General features: G+C 41.9%; 1 protein-coding gene across 1 annotated transcript in view; it reads right to left on the reverse strand.

Annotated features, from left to right (window-relative positions):
• The window catches only part of SRPX (sushi repeat containing protein X-linked), a 44,426-nt gene extending 29,070 nt beyond the window's left edge, over positions 1-15,356 (reverse strand). Inside the window, 2 exon segments of the mRNA XM_059820562.1 lie at positions 14,523-14,524; positions 15,277-15,356. Of these exon segments, the coding sequence (XP_059676545.1) occupies positions 14,523-14,524; positions 15,277-15,356 (82 nt within the window).
• Positions 15,357-17,068: the final 1,712 nt, after the last annotated feature.

Consider the following 17,068-nt stretch of genomic DNA (forward strand, 5'->3'; position numbering starts at 1 on the left):
CAAATACTGTGTGACAAAGAAAACACTAGTCCTGGCATAAAGTGTCTCATTCATTTCAATGAAGTCACATATCCAGAAGTCAGCAGCAATGCCCATGCAGTTTACTCTCACAAAAATCAGCAGTGGAATGGAAACTGCATGGACACAGAAGTTAGTGTTAGTCCAGAAAAGCTTTGTAAAGCATAATTCAACCCTGCTTCCTTTTGTGTACAAATGTAGATGTCCTAGATACAGCAAATCCAAAGCAAAACACTTTCTACCACTGGTTTTGGTTTATTTTTCCCTCTCCAGACTGGCAATAAAAGTGGAAGTTGTGCAAGTGGCTCTGACTCAACCCAGGCAGAAATCTTGTAACACAGCAGCAGTCGAGGGAAAAGCTGGCAGACTTAACAAGAGGCTACAACCACCTTTGCCAACACACGCATACGGTCCAGGAACCTTAGTGCAGTCGCAGGCTGCTCCCAGATATCTTGCTCCATTGCAAATGCATTTGCTTTTACTATAGTCGTGTGTTTAGTGTTAGGATGAGCAGTGTAGTCAAATACTGCTTGCAGTATACACACACGAAATGACCAAAGGCCTTGGGTAATTGTTTTTTAAATACTATTCACTTGAAGCTGTAAAAAACCAATAACCTTCATTAAAATTGTGTCCTTATATTAAATGAAAACAAACAAGGTATTTCCAGAATCCTAATTCTGGAAATTCTGGTTTGCTCTGCCTTGCTCCTGTGATGTGACATCTTGAGCAATTCAAAGGGAAGCGAGGATTCAATCAAATCTTGCTTAAAATGCAATTTCAGACTTGTAAAATATATATACATACCTATTGCTGGCTTTCAACAGGAAATTCATTTAAAGAAAATCTAGACAAAAAGGTGAAACATGCGGATGAAAGGCCTCTGCTACCAAAATAAAGCATTGATTTCTGTGGAAAAAAAAGCAGCTCAACAGGCTAATAAAGATATACTTGGGAGCTGACATTAGTACATCTTCAAGAGATGTATCAGTCATCTCCTGTGTTGTTCCTCATTTCCCACAGAGGCTACGTTCCCTTGATTGCTGAACAGTACAACCCACAAGGTACCACACTGATTCATCAAGTAGATGGGCTATGGGGGTCAAGCTGGGAGCTTGGCTCAAAGGGAAAAATCTGAACATTACGTACATGAACAGTGCTCTCATGAAATGCTGATCTTCAGCATGACCAGTGAGGGGATTTTTTATTTGGACTCATTGCCAAATCGAACATTTAAATAACTAGGTGCAAAGAAAGAAGAAGTTAGCTTCATGATTTTTTAAGCTGGCAAGAGGGGGCCCAAGAGCATCTGTCCTCCCTTTTAAAGGGCTCCACCTGATAAGGATCTTGCAATAAACTGAAATCCAGCAAAACAAAATAAAAACCCCCAAAAGACAGGCAAACGAAAGAAGTCCCTGAATATTTGGAATGGCAGCTAGTTATGCCAGCAGAAGACCAACAGGGAGCAGGTTGAAGAAAAATGTTTTGAGGAACTCAAAGTTTGGGTTTTGCTTAAGGAACTCTTCAGTAAATAATGCTAAAAAAACCCTAATGGCAGCATCTCTCTTTACGATCAGGAACAGCTACAGTACCACAGACTGTTACCAAAGGAAGTGTCATGAACACTAAAACGTACATCAGTTCAGCTGAACAAAATTTACATTCTTTAATCAATAGGTTTAAGGAGGGTAAACACACTGCATTGTGTCTACATAAAACACAGCTACCAGAGCTGCATACTGCATAATAATGTATTTACTATTCTGAGGACATACATGGTCTAAGCCAGAGGTTAAGCATATGAGGAAAGCAAAGCCTTCATTATTTACAGCAGCTATGGGGTTGTGCATGGAAAATATAGACTGCTCTTGATATAGAAAAATTTGCACTCTGTGTCTGACAAACTACAAGAGGCTCTGCAATCGCTGTTCACATGTCGCCTGTGGTCTGGACATATGTAAGTGTTGCTGGTTTCTTTGCTGCTCTCGCACAGCATCATCCATCAGTAATACTGGCTTACAGCTAAACCCAAACTGTGTCCCATCCTGGCAGACACCAGCTCATCTCAATTATTCACAGCTTTGTCACCTGTCAAATGGACTACAATAGCCTAATTACCTAAGCAGCAAGTTCCAGGCAATTAAGGAAATTCCAGCTATTTTATAACCCTGAAGCACATCTCCACCTGCCCTCTGTTTTCTAGGATGGCTTCTCACAGTACTTTTACTGCTGACCTGTATTTGAGCCTTTTCTCCACAGTGGTTTAGCAGCCTGATCTGAGAATTGCCCACCTGCATCCTGCTAGTAACCCCTCCTCTTCTGCCAGGACTTTGGAGACTGCATGACCCCCTAGAGATATGTGTGCCCAGAGGCACTCTATTTCCAAAGCTGCTTTGCTGATGTATCTTACTTACACATCCTAAAAATCAAACTAACGTGTGAATTTGGAGTCATGAGGAAATGATGGGCTGGTAGGGACCTTGAGAGCTTTCACCTCACTGAAAGAAAGCAACACAGGTCTGCTGACAGCATCGTTCTGCTATGCATACCTGGTCTCATCAGAGTTTCCCGGAGAGCTGGGATGGCTGGAGTCCTCCAGGAAACCAGATAAGCTGCGTACTGGTGAGGTCAACAGCCACCCTCAGGCAAGAGCCGCACTGACTAGCCTGCCTCCACACTACCTGACAGGGTGAAAGACTACCTCAGGCGTTGGGATGAAACCCTGTTCAGATGAACACGCTTTGATGCCGCAGTGGTCTCCATCCCTGATGGCAGGGCACACCTCCATCAGGACAGTGGATCCTGAGGACCAGCCCCTACCTGTGGCACGAACTCTTCAGGCACAAAGGGCTCTCGCAGGCCATTGCTACCTTCTACACTAAGCAGAAGCAATTGGGTTTGGTTTTTTTTAGACTTTTCTCATGAAATTTATAAAACTGAGTTTATAACAAATCAAGCCTGAATTACACATAAAGCCCTACACAAACAAGATGCTTCAGCAGCTTCTTCAATGGGGAAAAGGATGGGAGGACACAGTACGTTGCAGACAGGCGCACCATTAGACGCACTAGAAGGCTGCAAGATGGAAAAGCAAACTGGGACTCTGAAGAGGCAAACAAATGCTACCACGTATAGGTAAGACTCTTATCTTTTAAGATCCAGAGAAATAATTCCTGTGAACATACTTCAATATGCTTTTCCTCCTTTATGTTAAGATATTATAGGGTCTTTAATGTAGGCCTACATTTTATGAACAGATCTGAAAAGGCAGAAAAACAGGAAGCCACCTGTAGAAGGCCAATAAGGGACTGAAAAGAGGTATTACTGCTGGTAACTAAAAAGAGGTAGAACTACTAGTAACTTGTTAATTAAGTAAAGAACATTTAAGCTGAAAGTCTCCTTAATGACAAGTTCCAGTGGACTTTGGAATAACTTTCCAAAGGAAGAGATTGAAAACTAATCCTGATCTATTCTCAATTGGTGACAGATGGAAGAATCTTTTTTTTTTTTTTTAATGCTGACAGTGGAAACTGGCACATCTCAGTATCTAACTTTTAATACTACAGCACCAGATATACTGCTTTCCTCTCTTCTCTTTATCCTTGAGTTATGTGTTATTTCTGAAGTTCTGCCATTTAAAAAATATTTTTCAGATTTTATGAGGAGACTAAAAGAAAGACTCCCTAGGAATAAAACCTCAGCTTTAAGTACCAGGCACTACACCAACACTTGAAACCTAGTATCAGGAGCTGCCTGTAATCCATAGGAAACTCTCCAACAAGTTCCTAGAAAACAGAAGGGGAGCAGAAAAATGTAAAGTCACTGACTGTGATCTCCTCTTGCTCTTCAGTAAGTGGAGTTACACAGTGTCAGAAATGACACAGAACTACTGTAAACTCTATACTGGCAGCGAGCTCCCTTGAGGACTTCTCCTGTGAGGACTTCTCCCCCATGCAACTTTTCCTTACCTTCTCTGCTTAAGTCACCACTTTAAAAAAAAAAAATACGTATCTTCTCTTGTGGCTCATTATCCTCAACTGGCTCAAGTAGGACTTCTCCCCAAGTTAGCTTCAACTTGTCAGCTTGCTTTTTCTCACTAGTTATCTTCTTATGAATAAATGACTGCAGTCCAGAAATCTGTCACAGCATACTTTACATCTCAAGTCCATGTGAGCAGCTTCCTTTTAGAGAAACTAGAAGCATAAACATTGGTTTCCAAAGTCCCTGCTCTAGAAAATTTGTTATTTTATCCATGCAAACACCCTGCAAACAGACAAAAGCATTAAGGCTGTTGGTATTAATACTGAAGACCCTTCTTGGAAGAAAAATAGGACTACTCATGCTTTAATAGTGCTTTGCAAGGGTAGCATGAAGGAGAAAAAGCAGGCATTACACTGGGGAGGAAGAGCTGAAGGAACTCAGAGCCATGTAGGGCAGTCAGCAGGTCAACAACTGAGCAAAGATGACAGAAAAACAGGTGGAACTTAAAAAAAAAGGTGCAGAGGAACTTAAAACATAATAGCAAACTAATCAATTGAAGGAAAAAGTAAACAACTGCTGTCAAGACTCAGGAGGTAGGAAATTAATTTATATCTGAAGACTAGTATTAGAAACAGCCTCAAAGCAAACAGTATTTAATATGCAGTTCACAGCCAAAAGCACAGAAGTTATATAAACCAACTGATGAGAACTAGCTTGCTCATTTTGTTTAAAATAATAAATATTAATCATATCCTAAGGCAGATTCAAAAGCTCTTTGCTACAGCCAGCATAAAATAATACTGATTAGATTTTAAAGGAACATTTGAAATACTCCCTCCAAACCCTTGCTCATTTTCCATTAATATTGTCAGTGGCAATTCCCAATCGAAAGGATATTCTCCAAGTTCTCGCTTCCATTGACAACAAGAGGGTAAATAAGTTTCCTTCTGAACGAGTGGTTACCAAGGTCATTTGTAAGGACATTGGCTTAGATACCCCACTTTCACTAATGATACATGTGTATCACAAGAGTATTACAAAAAAATATAGTGTATCGACGGCTTCTGATAAAAGAGACTTTGATCTTTTGGTGAGTCTCTTAAATTAGGTCTGCTGAAATTGCACAATTCATGAGAAGCATTAGCTTTACATTAATATACATATATATAGCCATACTGCCATAGACAAAGCTCAGAAACTTCAAATTTCCCAAACTAGAAAGTAAATAAAAATAAATCAATGTAAATTTAAATTTTGTCAGCCTTTGGAACCCTAAGTACTGGTTTAAGGTAAAGAGAAACTTGGCAATACCAATATAATAACAAACAAAATTAATGACCCCAATGCACTGAAGCAAGCCACATTTCCAGAATCCTGGAGGAGAGGGAAAAGGGCAGGGAAAATCCACTGCCACTACTAGAAAACAGCAGAGGTGACTGGCGCACCTAAAGTGGGACCCTAAAAGATAACTTTTTGGAGAGAAGAGGAACGTGTACGTGGCCAACCTGTACGTTCTTCAAAAGGTATGAGCTTGAAGACAGAATGGAAACATGATTTTTCCTACTCCCTGCAGTAAATGCTGCGGGCTTCTCCTTCTCCCTTGGCAAGCTGGTCCCAGCTTCAGAGCCCCCTGTGCTGTTCAGCCAGGCGGCGAGTGACCTGGGGAAGTCGAAACCAGAAGCGCATCCCCAGCTAGTGCAGGGCAACAGAGGCGGTGACCATACATGCCTACCTCCCTCCTCCTCCTGCCTGTATCACACTATTACCAAATATCCAGTAGCACCCCTTTCCTTCACCACATCCCTCTCATCCTGCGAGGCCAAGAGCAGATACTGAGAGGCTGTGGCCAGCATCATGGTCCCCAGCAAGAAGGGCGATGCCCCATCTCCTGCAGCTCCTGGAAAGCAGCAGCAGGTCCAGCCCCAGCCTCCTGACATCAGGACAGAGAGAGCTGGGAAGGAGCAGGGCGAAGCAGGGAAATACGAAGTCATGCTGTATTTGGTGCAGCTACGTTACCTAAGGATGGCCATGCTCTAGGTCCCTTTCGTTAAGGGGAGGCTGATGACTAGCATTGACGAACAACATCTGGTAGGAATGACCAGCTCCAGCTAGCAAGCTGGCAGACAGCTTTGAATTACTGAAGCCAGGGTTCACTTAACATAATTAGGATATAATCCTTTAATAGCCAGCTCTATGCATCTTAATTGTCGACAAAGGCAGTTTAGCACCGAAAAATTGCGCAAGTTTCATAAATACCCTGAAGACAATAACTAAATGCTCTCAGAAAGAACAAGCCAAACTCGTAGCAGAACAGACATTTTTAAATAACAGATTTATGGGTTCATTTGCATTCTTGTCACACCAAGTTTCTTCTGAGTGTCAAAATATGCTATTCAAAGAAACTGGGGACATACAGCAAAGATCAGTTGTTTTATCTCATAAAGACAGGATAGGGATGCCATCATAATTCTGTCTCCTCCTCACAGAAGCATCAAAGTCTGAAAAACTGACTGATGAGATTTCAGGGCTTGCCATTAAAGGCCAACTGACAAGCTGAAAGTTTGTCATACAGACCAGAGATATGGATATAAAAAGGGAGCATGTTGAACACACTGGGAAACAAAAAAATTAATACTCCACACAGAAAGTACTAAGCTAGTAATAATTCTCACAGAAAAATGAAACCATTTCCTAAATTGTTACTGAGAATTAATTAATACACTGTAAATAATGTGGAATTTAACCCCAAATCCATCTGGAGGTCAAACATGTGAGACGTATCACTCCCCGTAACACTGATACCAGCTCCAACCCTGCCAGCCCCTCACCCATCGGGGCCCCTGGCTCGGCCTTGGAGCCGCCCTGTCCCTACAGCGGAGTCAGTCCCCATCCCAGCTCCACTCGCTGCCTCGGCCAGGTGGGACGGGGCTGCTGCGGGAGGTCCCTGTTCCACTGCCAGCCCTTGCAGTGCCAAGACAGCCCTAACCCTGAAGTCTTCTATGTAGAAACAAGAAATTTGAAAGCCCCCCCCCCCTTTTTTTTTTTTTAAATAATTGAAAATTATTGACTCCACAGTTTTCTATGCCTCTCAACCAAACATGATGTTTCACAGAAAGAAAAATAAGTATTTTCAGCTGGACAGCCTGCATAGCTTCTGGAAAAAGCCTTAATGATTAGGACCACCCAGACAAAAAATAAAATCAAGTGCCCAGGTTCCTTTAGTTAGTGCTCTGGCCTTCCATTTGCAAATCCGACCCCGTGTTGTTAAAAACGGTGAAAGATTTCACACAGATTTCCACTGCAGACAGACCAGATAACAACCAATGGGTCCATCCATTTGCCTATCTACAAACATGCTTCTGAGTTCTGTTTATTTCTTTTCATGATTTAAAATTTCCCTTCTTTCCTATGAAATATTACTACAATATGCAAAATTGGAAACATACTGTAGAATCAGTTCCACAGCATGCTGTGTCTTGTGTGCAGAAGACAATCAGCATTACTCCCCCACTGTTTATATACAGTCCTGTGCCAGCCTTTTTACATCAAAGAAAACGGGATGTTACATTTAGCACAAATTCCTAGCAGAAGGCAAGGGGTTACACAAGCTGTACACGGCAGCCATCCTGTCATTTGCCTCTCACCGCTCTGCCCCTCTGCAGTGGACAGGCTCTTCAGCATCTCTTATTTGCAAAGGCACCAGTTCAACAGCAGCCTGAGACAAGTCAACATTTGCCAGTAAGAAATCAGGCCAAGGGCAACCTCCAACAAGATCTGACAATAAGCTCCATGGTTCCAACTCCCTCACCCAGCCAGCTCTGAAAACAGAAATCATTTTCTGGGAAAAAGCAGCTATACTACAGGTCATTTCAACCATTCCTCAACAACCTGCTGCCTCAGCAATAAGCTGTTAGCAGGACCAATCCATCAGCCAGCTCCCCGATGTAAATGATGCTCCAGCCTTCAAAAATTTTCAGGAGCTTGTTATGGGGCTGGAGCACTCTCGTCACAGGTGACCGAAAACTAGAAGCCCAAAAGAGATGCAATCCTGTACGAACTTGTAAACTGCTGTGTATCATGTAGCCTGCCAAGCCTTCCTCCTCCCCTGCTCACACACACACAGAGTGTAACTCACTGCGATGGCAGGGATTCCTCACAGCTCCTTCCACAGTGGAAACTAGAAGTCACTAAGAATTAAATAGGATGGTTTTAAACAACTGTTTGAGCAAATATAATCCCAACCATAAATTGCTGCATCAGCTCTCACAAGGGCTCAGGAGGGCAACGGGGAAAAGAGCCTGCAGTTTGTTGAACAGCACTGGTGCACAGGGCTTTCCAGTTGAAGTTTATTTAAACTGTGCAACAACCAATCTATGCAGCCACGAGGCCTTATTTATGTCCTCCCATTGCAGACTTCTGTTGCCATTTGTCAGTCCCACTTACCACGGTGTCTTCATCCAAGAAAGACCAAGAACATTTTGGAGGGCACGGCTTCCTGTGAACTGGAACCCTAAGAACCATCAGGCTCTACACCACAAAACCCATTAATAATATATTAAATTATTCTCATGTGTCATGTACTACAACATGATTTTTTTCTGTTCCCCACCCTGCCTTCTCATGGTCTTTGTGCAATAAAGAATAGCTTTGCTAAAGGCAGAAGAGTAATGAGAAACCAGGGCTATGCTTCAGAGACGATATTCACCCACTGCAAATAAATCAAACCCCATTTTCATGGTGAGGTGCTTACCAATATGGAAATATAAAATAACTCAAATTGAGGACTTATTTTCAATTCCTTTGTATTGATCTGTTTTGGCAAACTGGTTTACTCTTCTAACAGGGAAATCAGCTATAAATCAATCATATTATCTTTCTGATGATTTACAAGTTGTCTTTTATTGCACACAGAATATATGTGGTTTTTAACATATGTTATAGCTAAAATGTCTGAGTCATTTTATAAGTATGCCACATATTAAAGATTTCCCTACAAACTGGCAGACAAAAAAATTGCAAAAGGATGATTTTGGATAAGAATAAAACAAAAGAACTTCCAGGGCTACAGCACATGTCCTGTGCTGTTAGTGGTATCTAAGAGATCTGAAATGCGTTGGAGCCATCTAAAGATACAGTTTAATATTCTTGCTTTTGACATTCACTTGGAGAGAGGCATAGAATCCCCAGTCGGAAGCACTTCTGTTAAAAATAGAGCCAAAAAACAATTCAAGTGTTCATATTTTCTGAAAAGATGCCAAGTTGTCAGCCAGTTAACCACTGCAAGTTTCTAGTGTGCTGACGGAAAGGACAAAAAGGTATCAGTGATACCAACAGCACTGCTGGCATTTACACAAAAGTTGCCTTCCCTTATTACAGAAATACTCAGGATTTGATGCATTTGACTGGAAATTTCCTTAAATTTCCTCAAAGTCAAAGCAAGTTTACAATTATGGTTATCTTCCATTTCTCCCAGACAGGTATTTCCCATCTCTAAGTACATGCTAAGTACCAATGAAAAACTCAAAATGTGGTTCCTGATACCTACCAAAATGGAAACACAGCCAGAAGCTGTAAATGAAGCAGTAACGAGGGTAATGGAGGCACTAGCCAGAAGAGCGCACAGGTATGCACAGAGCCACAGCCAGGCACAGGTCACCCCTTTTCAGCTTTAAAGAGACCCAAGAGCAACCTGTAGCAGTTCCATAACTAAACACACCCACACAGTTTTCCTTAATATGATGCACTGTATATGCAACAGCAGTAAGAGCACTTGCTCCTTATATGAGTGGTTTAAGTCAAAGCTCTCCAGACAAACCATTTTACAAAGGGGACGCAGACACAGGCTAACCAGCTGCCTTAATGTCACAAAAAGACATCAGTAGCACAAAGTTGAAGCAAACTAGCTGTCAAATGCCTTCGCAAAAAACACCTTCAGCAAGTCAGCCCTTTTTTCCTTACTCAGTAATAAGAAAGATCCCCCTTTCAGCATTGAGTAGTCTTCTGGGGCACTCATATCCATTCCTTTCCCAGAAAAGTAACGTAGGGGAAAGATCTTTTTGTTATTTGTTGGGTTGTTTCTTTTATTTAAACATTTCACTGCCACTGTAACTCAGCACCAGGCGTATTGTTTCAGGTATCTGCCTCTGGGCAACTTAGAACAGTGAATGTCTGCAAGCCAATGTGTTTTTAATCTTCAAGAATAGCTGGGTAGAGGCATGTTAATTTGGCCCTGTTTTACTTACAAGTGACAGTATAGCTAGAGAGCCGGGCTCTCCACAATGGATGGACTCAAGACAGGCAGATTTGAATCAAGTAATTATTTTGAAGTGCATTGCCCTAAAGTTGACAACTCTAAAGAAAAGTGTAATTGGCATAGGCTTATAACTTAACTCTGAAGCAGGAGTTGGAAGCAGCAGCTCCCCCCATCTGGCCAGTCAGCATCAGGAAACCTGACAGAAGACTTCTGAGGGACACCAGGACGGACCACAGACCCTAGCAGGTTAAAACTCTCGCACTGCAGCCTAAAAGGAGACAGCCTTTGCTAAGTGACTCATGTTGCCAGCCCACACTGGTTAAGTGTAGGCTTTGGGTAAACCATGCAGCATGACAAGGCACTGCTGGAGAAGCCTGAATACATGACTACTTTCAAAGTGCAATGCTATTCTTAGTGGATATATGTACAACACATCTAAATCCAGTACCCTAAACGGCAATGGCATTTCCTGAAAAGAACAAGAAGAGAGCAAGAAATAGGGAAGAATAAAATCAGAAGTAGGGAAGAATAAAATCAGAAGTCTTCGATCACACTGCTCAAATGGTAAGAAAACTCTGAATAGGAGTTGTGACAAATTTTAAATTTTACATGACTGGGAAAAAAGGGTTTCCTTCCTTATAACACAAACTTCTAAATCATCCAAATTGCATATGTGGAGTATCCTCACACATGTATATTTTTACCCACTGCAAGATGTGGAGCAAAAGATAGCAGTAACATAAAATGTATTGTTATATATTTTCCTGCAAAGCTGCAGAAGTTTCTTCTGTGCTTCCCAGAAGGACAAAGCTGCATGTCACAATTCAAACACTATACAAATCAAAGACATATATACACGTATGTAGATATTTACTAACCAGTTTCAAACAAATGAATGCAAGAATCTTTATGATATGCACCTTGCATGTTTTGGTTGTGGGGGCTTTCTTCCCCCTTGAAAATAGCTCATAATGACCCGTCTCACAAGAACAACCCAGAACATGCATCGTTTCAAGCATTCTCATTTCTTTTTTGAGCTCTATGCACTAAGCAAAACTTGGTCTCTCAGAGCAGCAAACCTAAACCCCACTGATGTCATCTGTTCTCAGATCAAGACGCAGTTTCATTGAGTAAGCAAAAAGCGTGAATTTATGCAAAAACCTTTGCCAAAAATGCCCAACTGCCCCCAGCTTGAGTTGCACAGGCTGGAAGAGGCTCAGCACTCCGGCAGGGCTGGGGATGCTTCCCTCCCCTGGCCTGTAATTTGCCCTGCACGCTGCCGGGAGGGGACAGCGGCTCTCCCAACTACTGAGCTAACGTTCCACCGCCGCAACCAGGGCAGTAAAGACCCACAGAAGGCCAGCTGAAAGAGACAGCACCATCCAAAGCAATAAAATGGGTCCCACCTTCGTTGCTTATTTCACATCAAATAGCACGAGAGGGTAAAGGAAGACATCCTAGATAAATTTACGTGAGCCACGTCCCGATTTGGCCTCGCCAGCAAGCTTCCCCCTCCCCGCAGGTTCCCAGCAACCCGCACCGAGATCACAGGTGAAGCCACGGCGGCACTCACGCCCAGGGGCAGTCCAGCAAGATGGGCAGCCCGCCCCAAAGTCAAGAGCGAAGTTAAACAACGCAAGCAAGAGAGTAGAAGAGAGTTGAAAACTGCCGCCCGGGTGAGAGAAGAGGGGACGTTTCCAGCAATGCAAAACAGGAAGAAGAGTAGGTTTGGGAGAAAGCCATTTTGGAACTCTCTCCTGTACTGCAGACATGCCCGGGAGGCCTGGCCAGGGCCCGGACCTGGACCCTTCTGCGTTAACACCTGAACAAACAGGGATTGAGGTGAGGGATCCTGCCCGAGGTCGTACACGCCAGGAGTCAGGCAGCACGGATGGGTAGAAGGAAGCCCAGGACAGCCGGGGAGAGAAGGAGGAATCCACCCTGATGGGCAAAACCAGGCCACAGTTGTCTCATGTTTCCTGAAGGGAAAGCACAACTCCCAAAGTAACCAAAAAAAAAGAGGTGCTGTTGAGAACGATATGAAGGAACGCAAAGTAGCTGCTTTTGTAAGGTAGCATCTGCTAAGTGCTAGAGAAGAAAGCACAAAAATAGCACTAAAAATACAAATCCGGAGTTGGTGATGAAGGCTAGCCAGCCAAACCGGGAAACGGCAGCAGAGCCAGTCAGTAACTTCTGTTTAGGAAACAAGCAAAAAACCTATGAGCAACACCTTCTCCCTGGAAAAGCCTTTTAGCAGAAAAGTTTCATTTTAACAGTAGTCCAGCACCAAGGTATTTTGACACTCACTTCGGCATGCTGTTAGCGGGCTCTTAATGTGCTCCCAAGCTAAACACATTCTCCCTCCATCTTCACAGAAATGAAGAGGGGGATATAATTTTAGACGTTTCTCTCAGGAAAAATCCCTGCAGCTGCCAAGAAACATTAGTTAGAGATAATGGTGGGTGGGGGAAGGATTTCTTATCATCTTGATGTTGCACTTGACAGAGCTTTAGTCTCCATGTAACCTTCCACGTTTCTGTGTGTTATGTACATGGCAAAGACACCATTTACTTCCTCAAGCACAACAAAATCTTGTCAAGATTGTTAAGGCAAACCAAAGGAAGCTATCGGCAAAGCTGAGCTTCCCATATTTATTAACTTAGGGAAATTTAATTTATTTCCATAGGTCTCAAAAAATACAAAAATCCTTTCTCTCTTCATGTAAAGATATGCCAAATGACAAGTCAAAGTGGTTTCAAACTCTGGCAGAGCTGTTAAGTGACTATTTCAAGTTACAGGGAAGATCAGAATCGTTAAAGTTAACACCTGTAATTTGGAGCCACTTTCAAGGTACTGCAGCATAAATTTTCAGTTTGAACAACCTTAACAGGGCTCCTTAAAATATAATCAATACTTGGAAACAGTGGCAGAGAAGTGCTAGCCAGCCATATCCTGTATGCTGAGCAGTTCATTTACTGTGCTAAAAAAATTTAAGTGAATGCCTTGTGAAATGGACGATCCCCAGCACACCGTAATTTTTAACATATAATGTAACTTGAAACAGTGAATTAAATAGAAACAACCAAACACAGCCATTTCAGAAGCAAAAAAATTAGCGAAGTATTTAGACGCACATGCAATTTGTTACCCCAGTTGGGGAAAAAACATTTGTACTTTCAGAAGCTTCACAGAAGTACCATGAAAGACGCAAAGATTGACAATATTAAATTACAGTCTGTATTACAATACAGTATACATTACAATTTCATGAAGTATTAGATTACTGATACGCTTTTTGGACAAAGAAATTAGTAGTGTGATGGGGTGGAGATAGGGAGGAATAGGAATATTGATGTTTGCCTCTTTGTTGCTCTCCACTCCAAACGATCACACTAGTGGGCTGGGGATCCACCCCTTGGAAACAGTCTCTCCCAACAAAGATGCTCCTGGGACCCTTACACTACCTAATCTCACGTATGGCAGCACAGTACAGGGCTCAAGAGTTAAGACTATTGCATTAGTACCTAAAAATTTAAGTATATTTTTAAGCATCAGTAAATTTTTATTCATGATTCATCATTTGTCTCCAATGGGGAAAAGCAAGTAAGTCTAAGCAACTTGCCTACGGTTATATATCAAGTATGTAAAGAGACTGAATTTTCAACCCAGTGGCTTATTCAACTGAATGCCAATACAACAGTATGCCAAATCTTGTTCCTTGCACCTTCATCAGCCACAAATTTGAACCAATTCGTACCCATCCCATTCACACCTCTGAAGTGAGGGGGGAAAAAAAAAAGTTATTTCAGTAATGTTCCTCTCTATTTGCAACTAGTGGTTTCAGCTGTCTGAGAGATGAGGAGACTACAGTAAAATGCACCTCAACATTACTAAATTATTTTAAGAACTGGTGGTTTTGATATTCCAAGTTATATGCTCATTCATACTTTTCACAGACAAGAACCTCACCTGTAGTGATGGCAATCTCGATTGCAAGTTTTTATAAACACTGCATTTATACATTCTAGATGTATAAAGCCTATGTGACGTCTGCTAGCATTGCAGTGGACCAACAATAAAAGGGATAGAGCAGCTTGCCGGCATGCAGAATAACTGCTATTGATTGTTCTATTGCACCTCCTGGACCATCTCCAATCCTTCCCTAGACTTAACTACCGAAGCCGCTATATGCAGTTAGTGTGCCCGTGCTCTTTGGCAAGGTGTATTTCACTGCAAGAAAAGGGACAGCTGAGCAATTCATCAAAAGCACCTCTCAGAAAATTTTCTTAATTTCACTCTTTGTTTATGTGATCTCACCCCGGAGATTTCAGTCGCACCCAAGCCCCCAGGTGTTGCTGAAGAGTGAGCAGTCTGAGCAGGCCTAGCACGGAGGATGCGATGACCTGATTACTTAAGGACCACTCAGAAAGAAATTTAGTGCTTTGATAATGCTTAAAGCCGTGAAGAGTTTTCAGTAGGGAGTTACTACAGCTCATGAAGATGGTCCACTTCACATGAGAAAACATGAAAGCAGCGTCAAGGGATGAGTTAACATTATTGATTGATATGAACACGATGTATCCGTTGCATTTGAGGTCACCTGAGAATGTCTTTTCTATTAGGCTTCTCTGCTGCTGGAAGTCTTACTCATTCGTATGCAGCCATCCAGCTAACTGGAGCTTATTTAGAGGGAGCCAACCTATCCAAAGCTCAACTCTTCGGATAAAGCTGTGCCTCAGGACATACTTACCTGCTTGTATTCACGTGCTGGATTTTCTCTTGTACTTGGACTGCAAGTGATTCGAGGGCAGCCACTGCCTTTCCGTTCTGTGCTTTGCCAGCATGCACAGCACACAGGCCTGTGTCCACCACGAGCTCGCTACTCGTGCCCTCAGCTTCAGGGGACCAGCACACACAGAACTAAGCACACAGGTGGATCCTGCATGTACTTCTACACAAATTGTCACCTAAGATTAATAGGCAGACAGCAAACTGTATTAAAAAAAAACCACAACAAAAAAAACCTCAGCTGACACAACAGGCCCCACCCTTGGCAATGCCGAACACCAGCTGCTTAGGGGCCTGGAGACTGTTTCTTGACCATTTTGCAGCTTGGTCTGATGGATAGGAGATACGAGTGGGAATCAAGTTACTAATTGCAATACCAGATTTTTTTAAAGCCTGCCATATGACTCTAAGCAATCCTAAATATTTACTTCCTTCAGTTTTGCCCTCCTAGCCTTTGTCTATTTACAGTATGAACTCAACTGGGCAAGGACTGCCTCTCTTTGAACGTCTGCAGCACTGAGAAGTCTCAGCCACAGAGGTAGCCCTTGCTCTACAATGCAACTTTGAGAAGAGCTACCCTTTCCACAACCAGACTTCCATCTACTCATATTTAATCCAAATATATACATATGTTACAAGCATACCACACATATATATTGTTTTTCATTGAATTAAATGTCATACAGCTTTTGAAAATAGTTCTATAATATTATGTGGTCTTCCGAGCAATTTTAATGGCATTTCTCTCAAGGTTCACGGCCCCTTCACATCAATATCCTCTTCCAATGCACAGTTTCTTTTTTAATGCTGTATAACCACTTCCCATTAATTTTGTCATAGATTAGCTTTTCCTTTCATCCATCTACTAGAAGTGTAAAGACAAGAATACAACAGTCTTACACCACGCAGCGCCACTTGATTTCATCTCCATGTACCCAAAACACCAAACAAGTGATTTCTGTACGTATCTATGGGTGTATGTACAGCTGTACCCTCACCCAGCACTACTGGATATTCAGCTGTACTCTGCCTGAGCCCAACAGGGTAAGGATCTACACTGGTTTTTCACAGCTCAGAAAAACAGAAAAAAAGAGATGAGAGGAGTTCTGGGGAAGAGTAGAAGAACCTGACAAGAAAGAGTCACTAAAGAGCTCAAAGGTATTTTCTCTCTCTCCTTAGTCCTTAGGAAAAAGGTTTTAAGGTTGTTTTAACTTCTAAAATGTGCATCTCTGAAACATTCCTGAAGAGCAAACGGACCTTTCTCTGGGTGGTGCCATGAGAGATTTTGTCAGTGCATCGCAGGCTTTGAACGGAACAACATAAAAACACCACAGGCATCCTTTCAAGATTTGAAACTACAGTTACAGGTGATACAGCAGCTGCTTCAAATGCTTTTAAGAATTTTAAGTATTCAGGTATTTTTCAGTCACCTTCCTAATGCCAAAGAGATAATTAATCCAATGACATTTCACAGACAGAATACTGTATTGATTTTTACTGCCTACCATCAAATATTGACCACAGAACTCTGTTTACGGCATGTAAATTATTTCTATTTAGTGTGGAGTTCACTGTAGTATTTGGGTTATAAATGTTCTACACTAAAAACTTCAGTGTTACCAAATTATGAATTCAGGAGCTGATTAGACTATTTCTGATGTTTAGATAACAAGCTACTACTAAAAATAAACATTTTGTATTAATCCAAAATAGATTGTTTTGCTTTGTCTACAAAAGAGTCAAGCATCAACTTCCTGGGATACAGTTCATTAAAGTACATGCACATATAATCTGTATTCAGGAGGCCCACATACACACACATCCTATGGAGATTTTTTGAAGAAGTCTATTTTAGTTTACTTAATGGCATTCTGTACCTAATGTGCACAGAGATCAACACAGTACCACTAGAGAAAATACCTATTTACAGTTTCACTAGATTTCATATTGATAAGATTTGAAAGAATATCACATTTTCTCTATTAAAAAACAAACAAACAAGCAAAAGAAATGGTATGTGAAACCTTA

This window comes from Gavia stellata, chromosome 1, assembly GCF_030936135.1.
Source record: "Gavia stellata isolate bGavSte3 chromosome 1, bGavSte3.hap2, whole genome shotgun sequence".
In the NCBI taxonomy this organism is placed as follows: domain Eukaryota; kingdom Metazoa; phylum Chordata; class Aves; order Gaviiformes; family Gaviidae; genus Gavia; species Gavia stellata.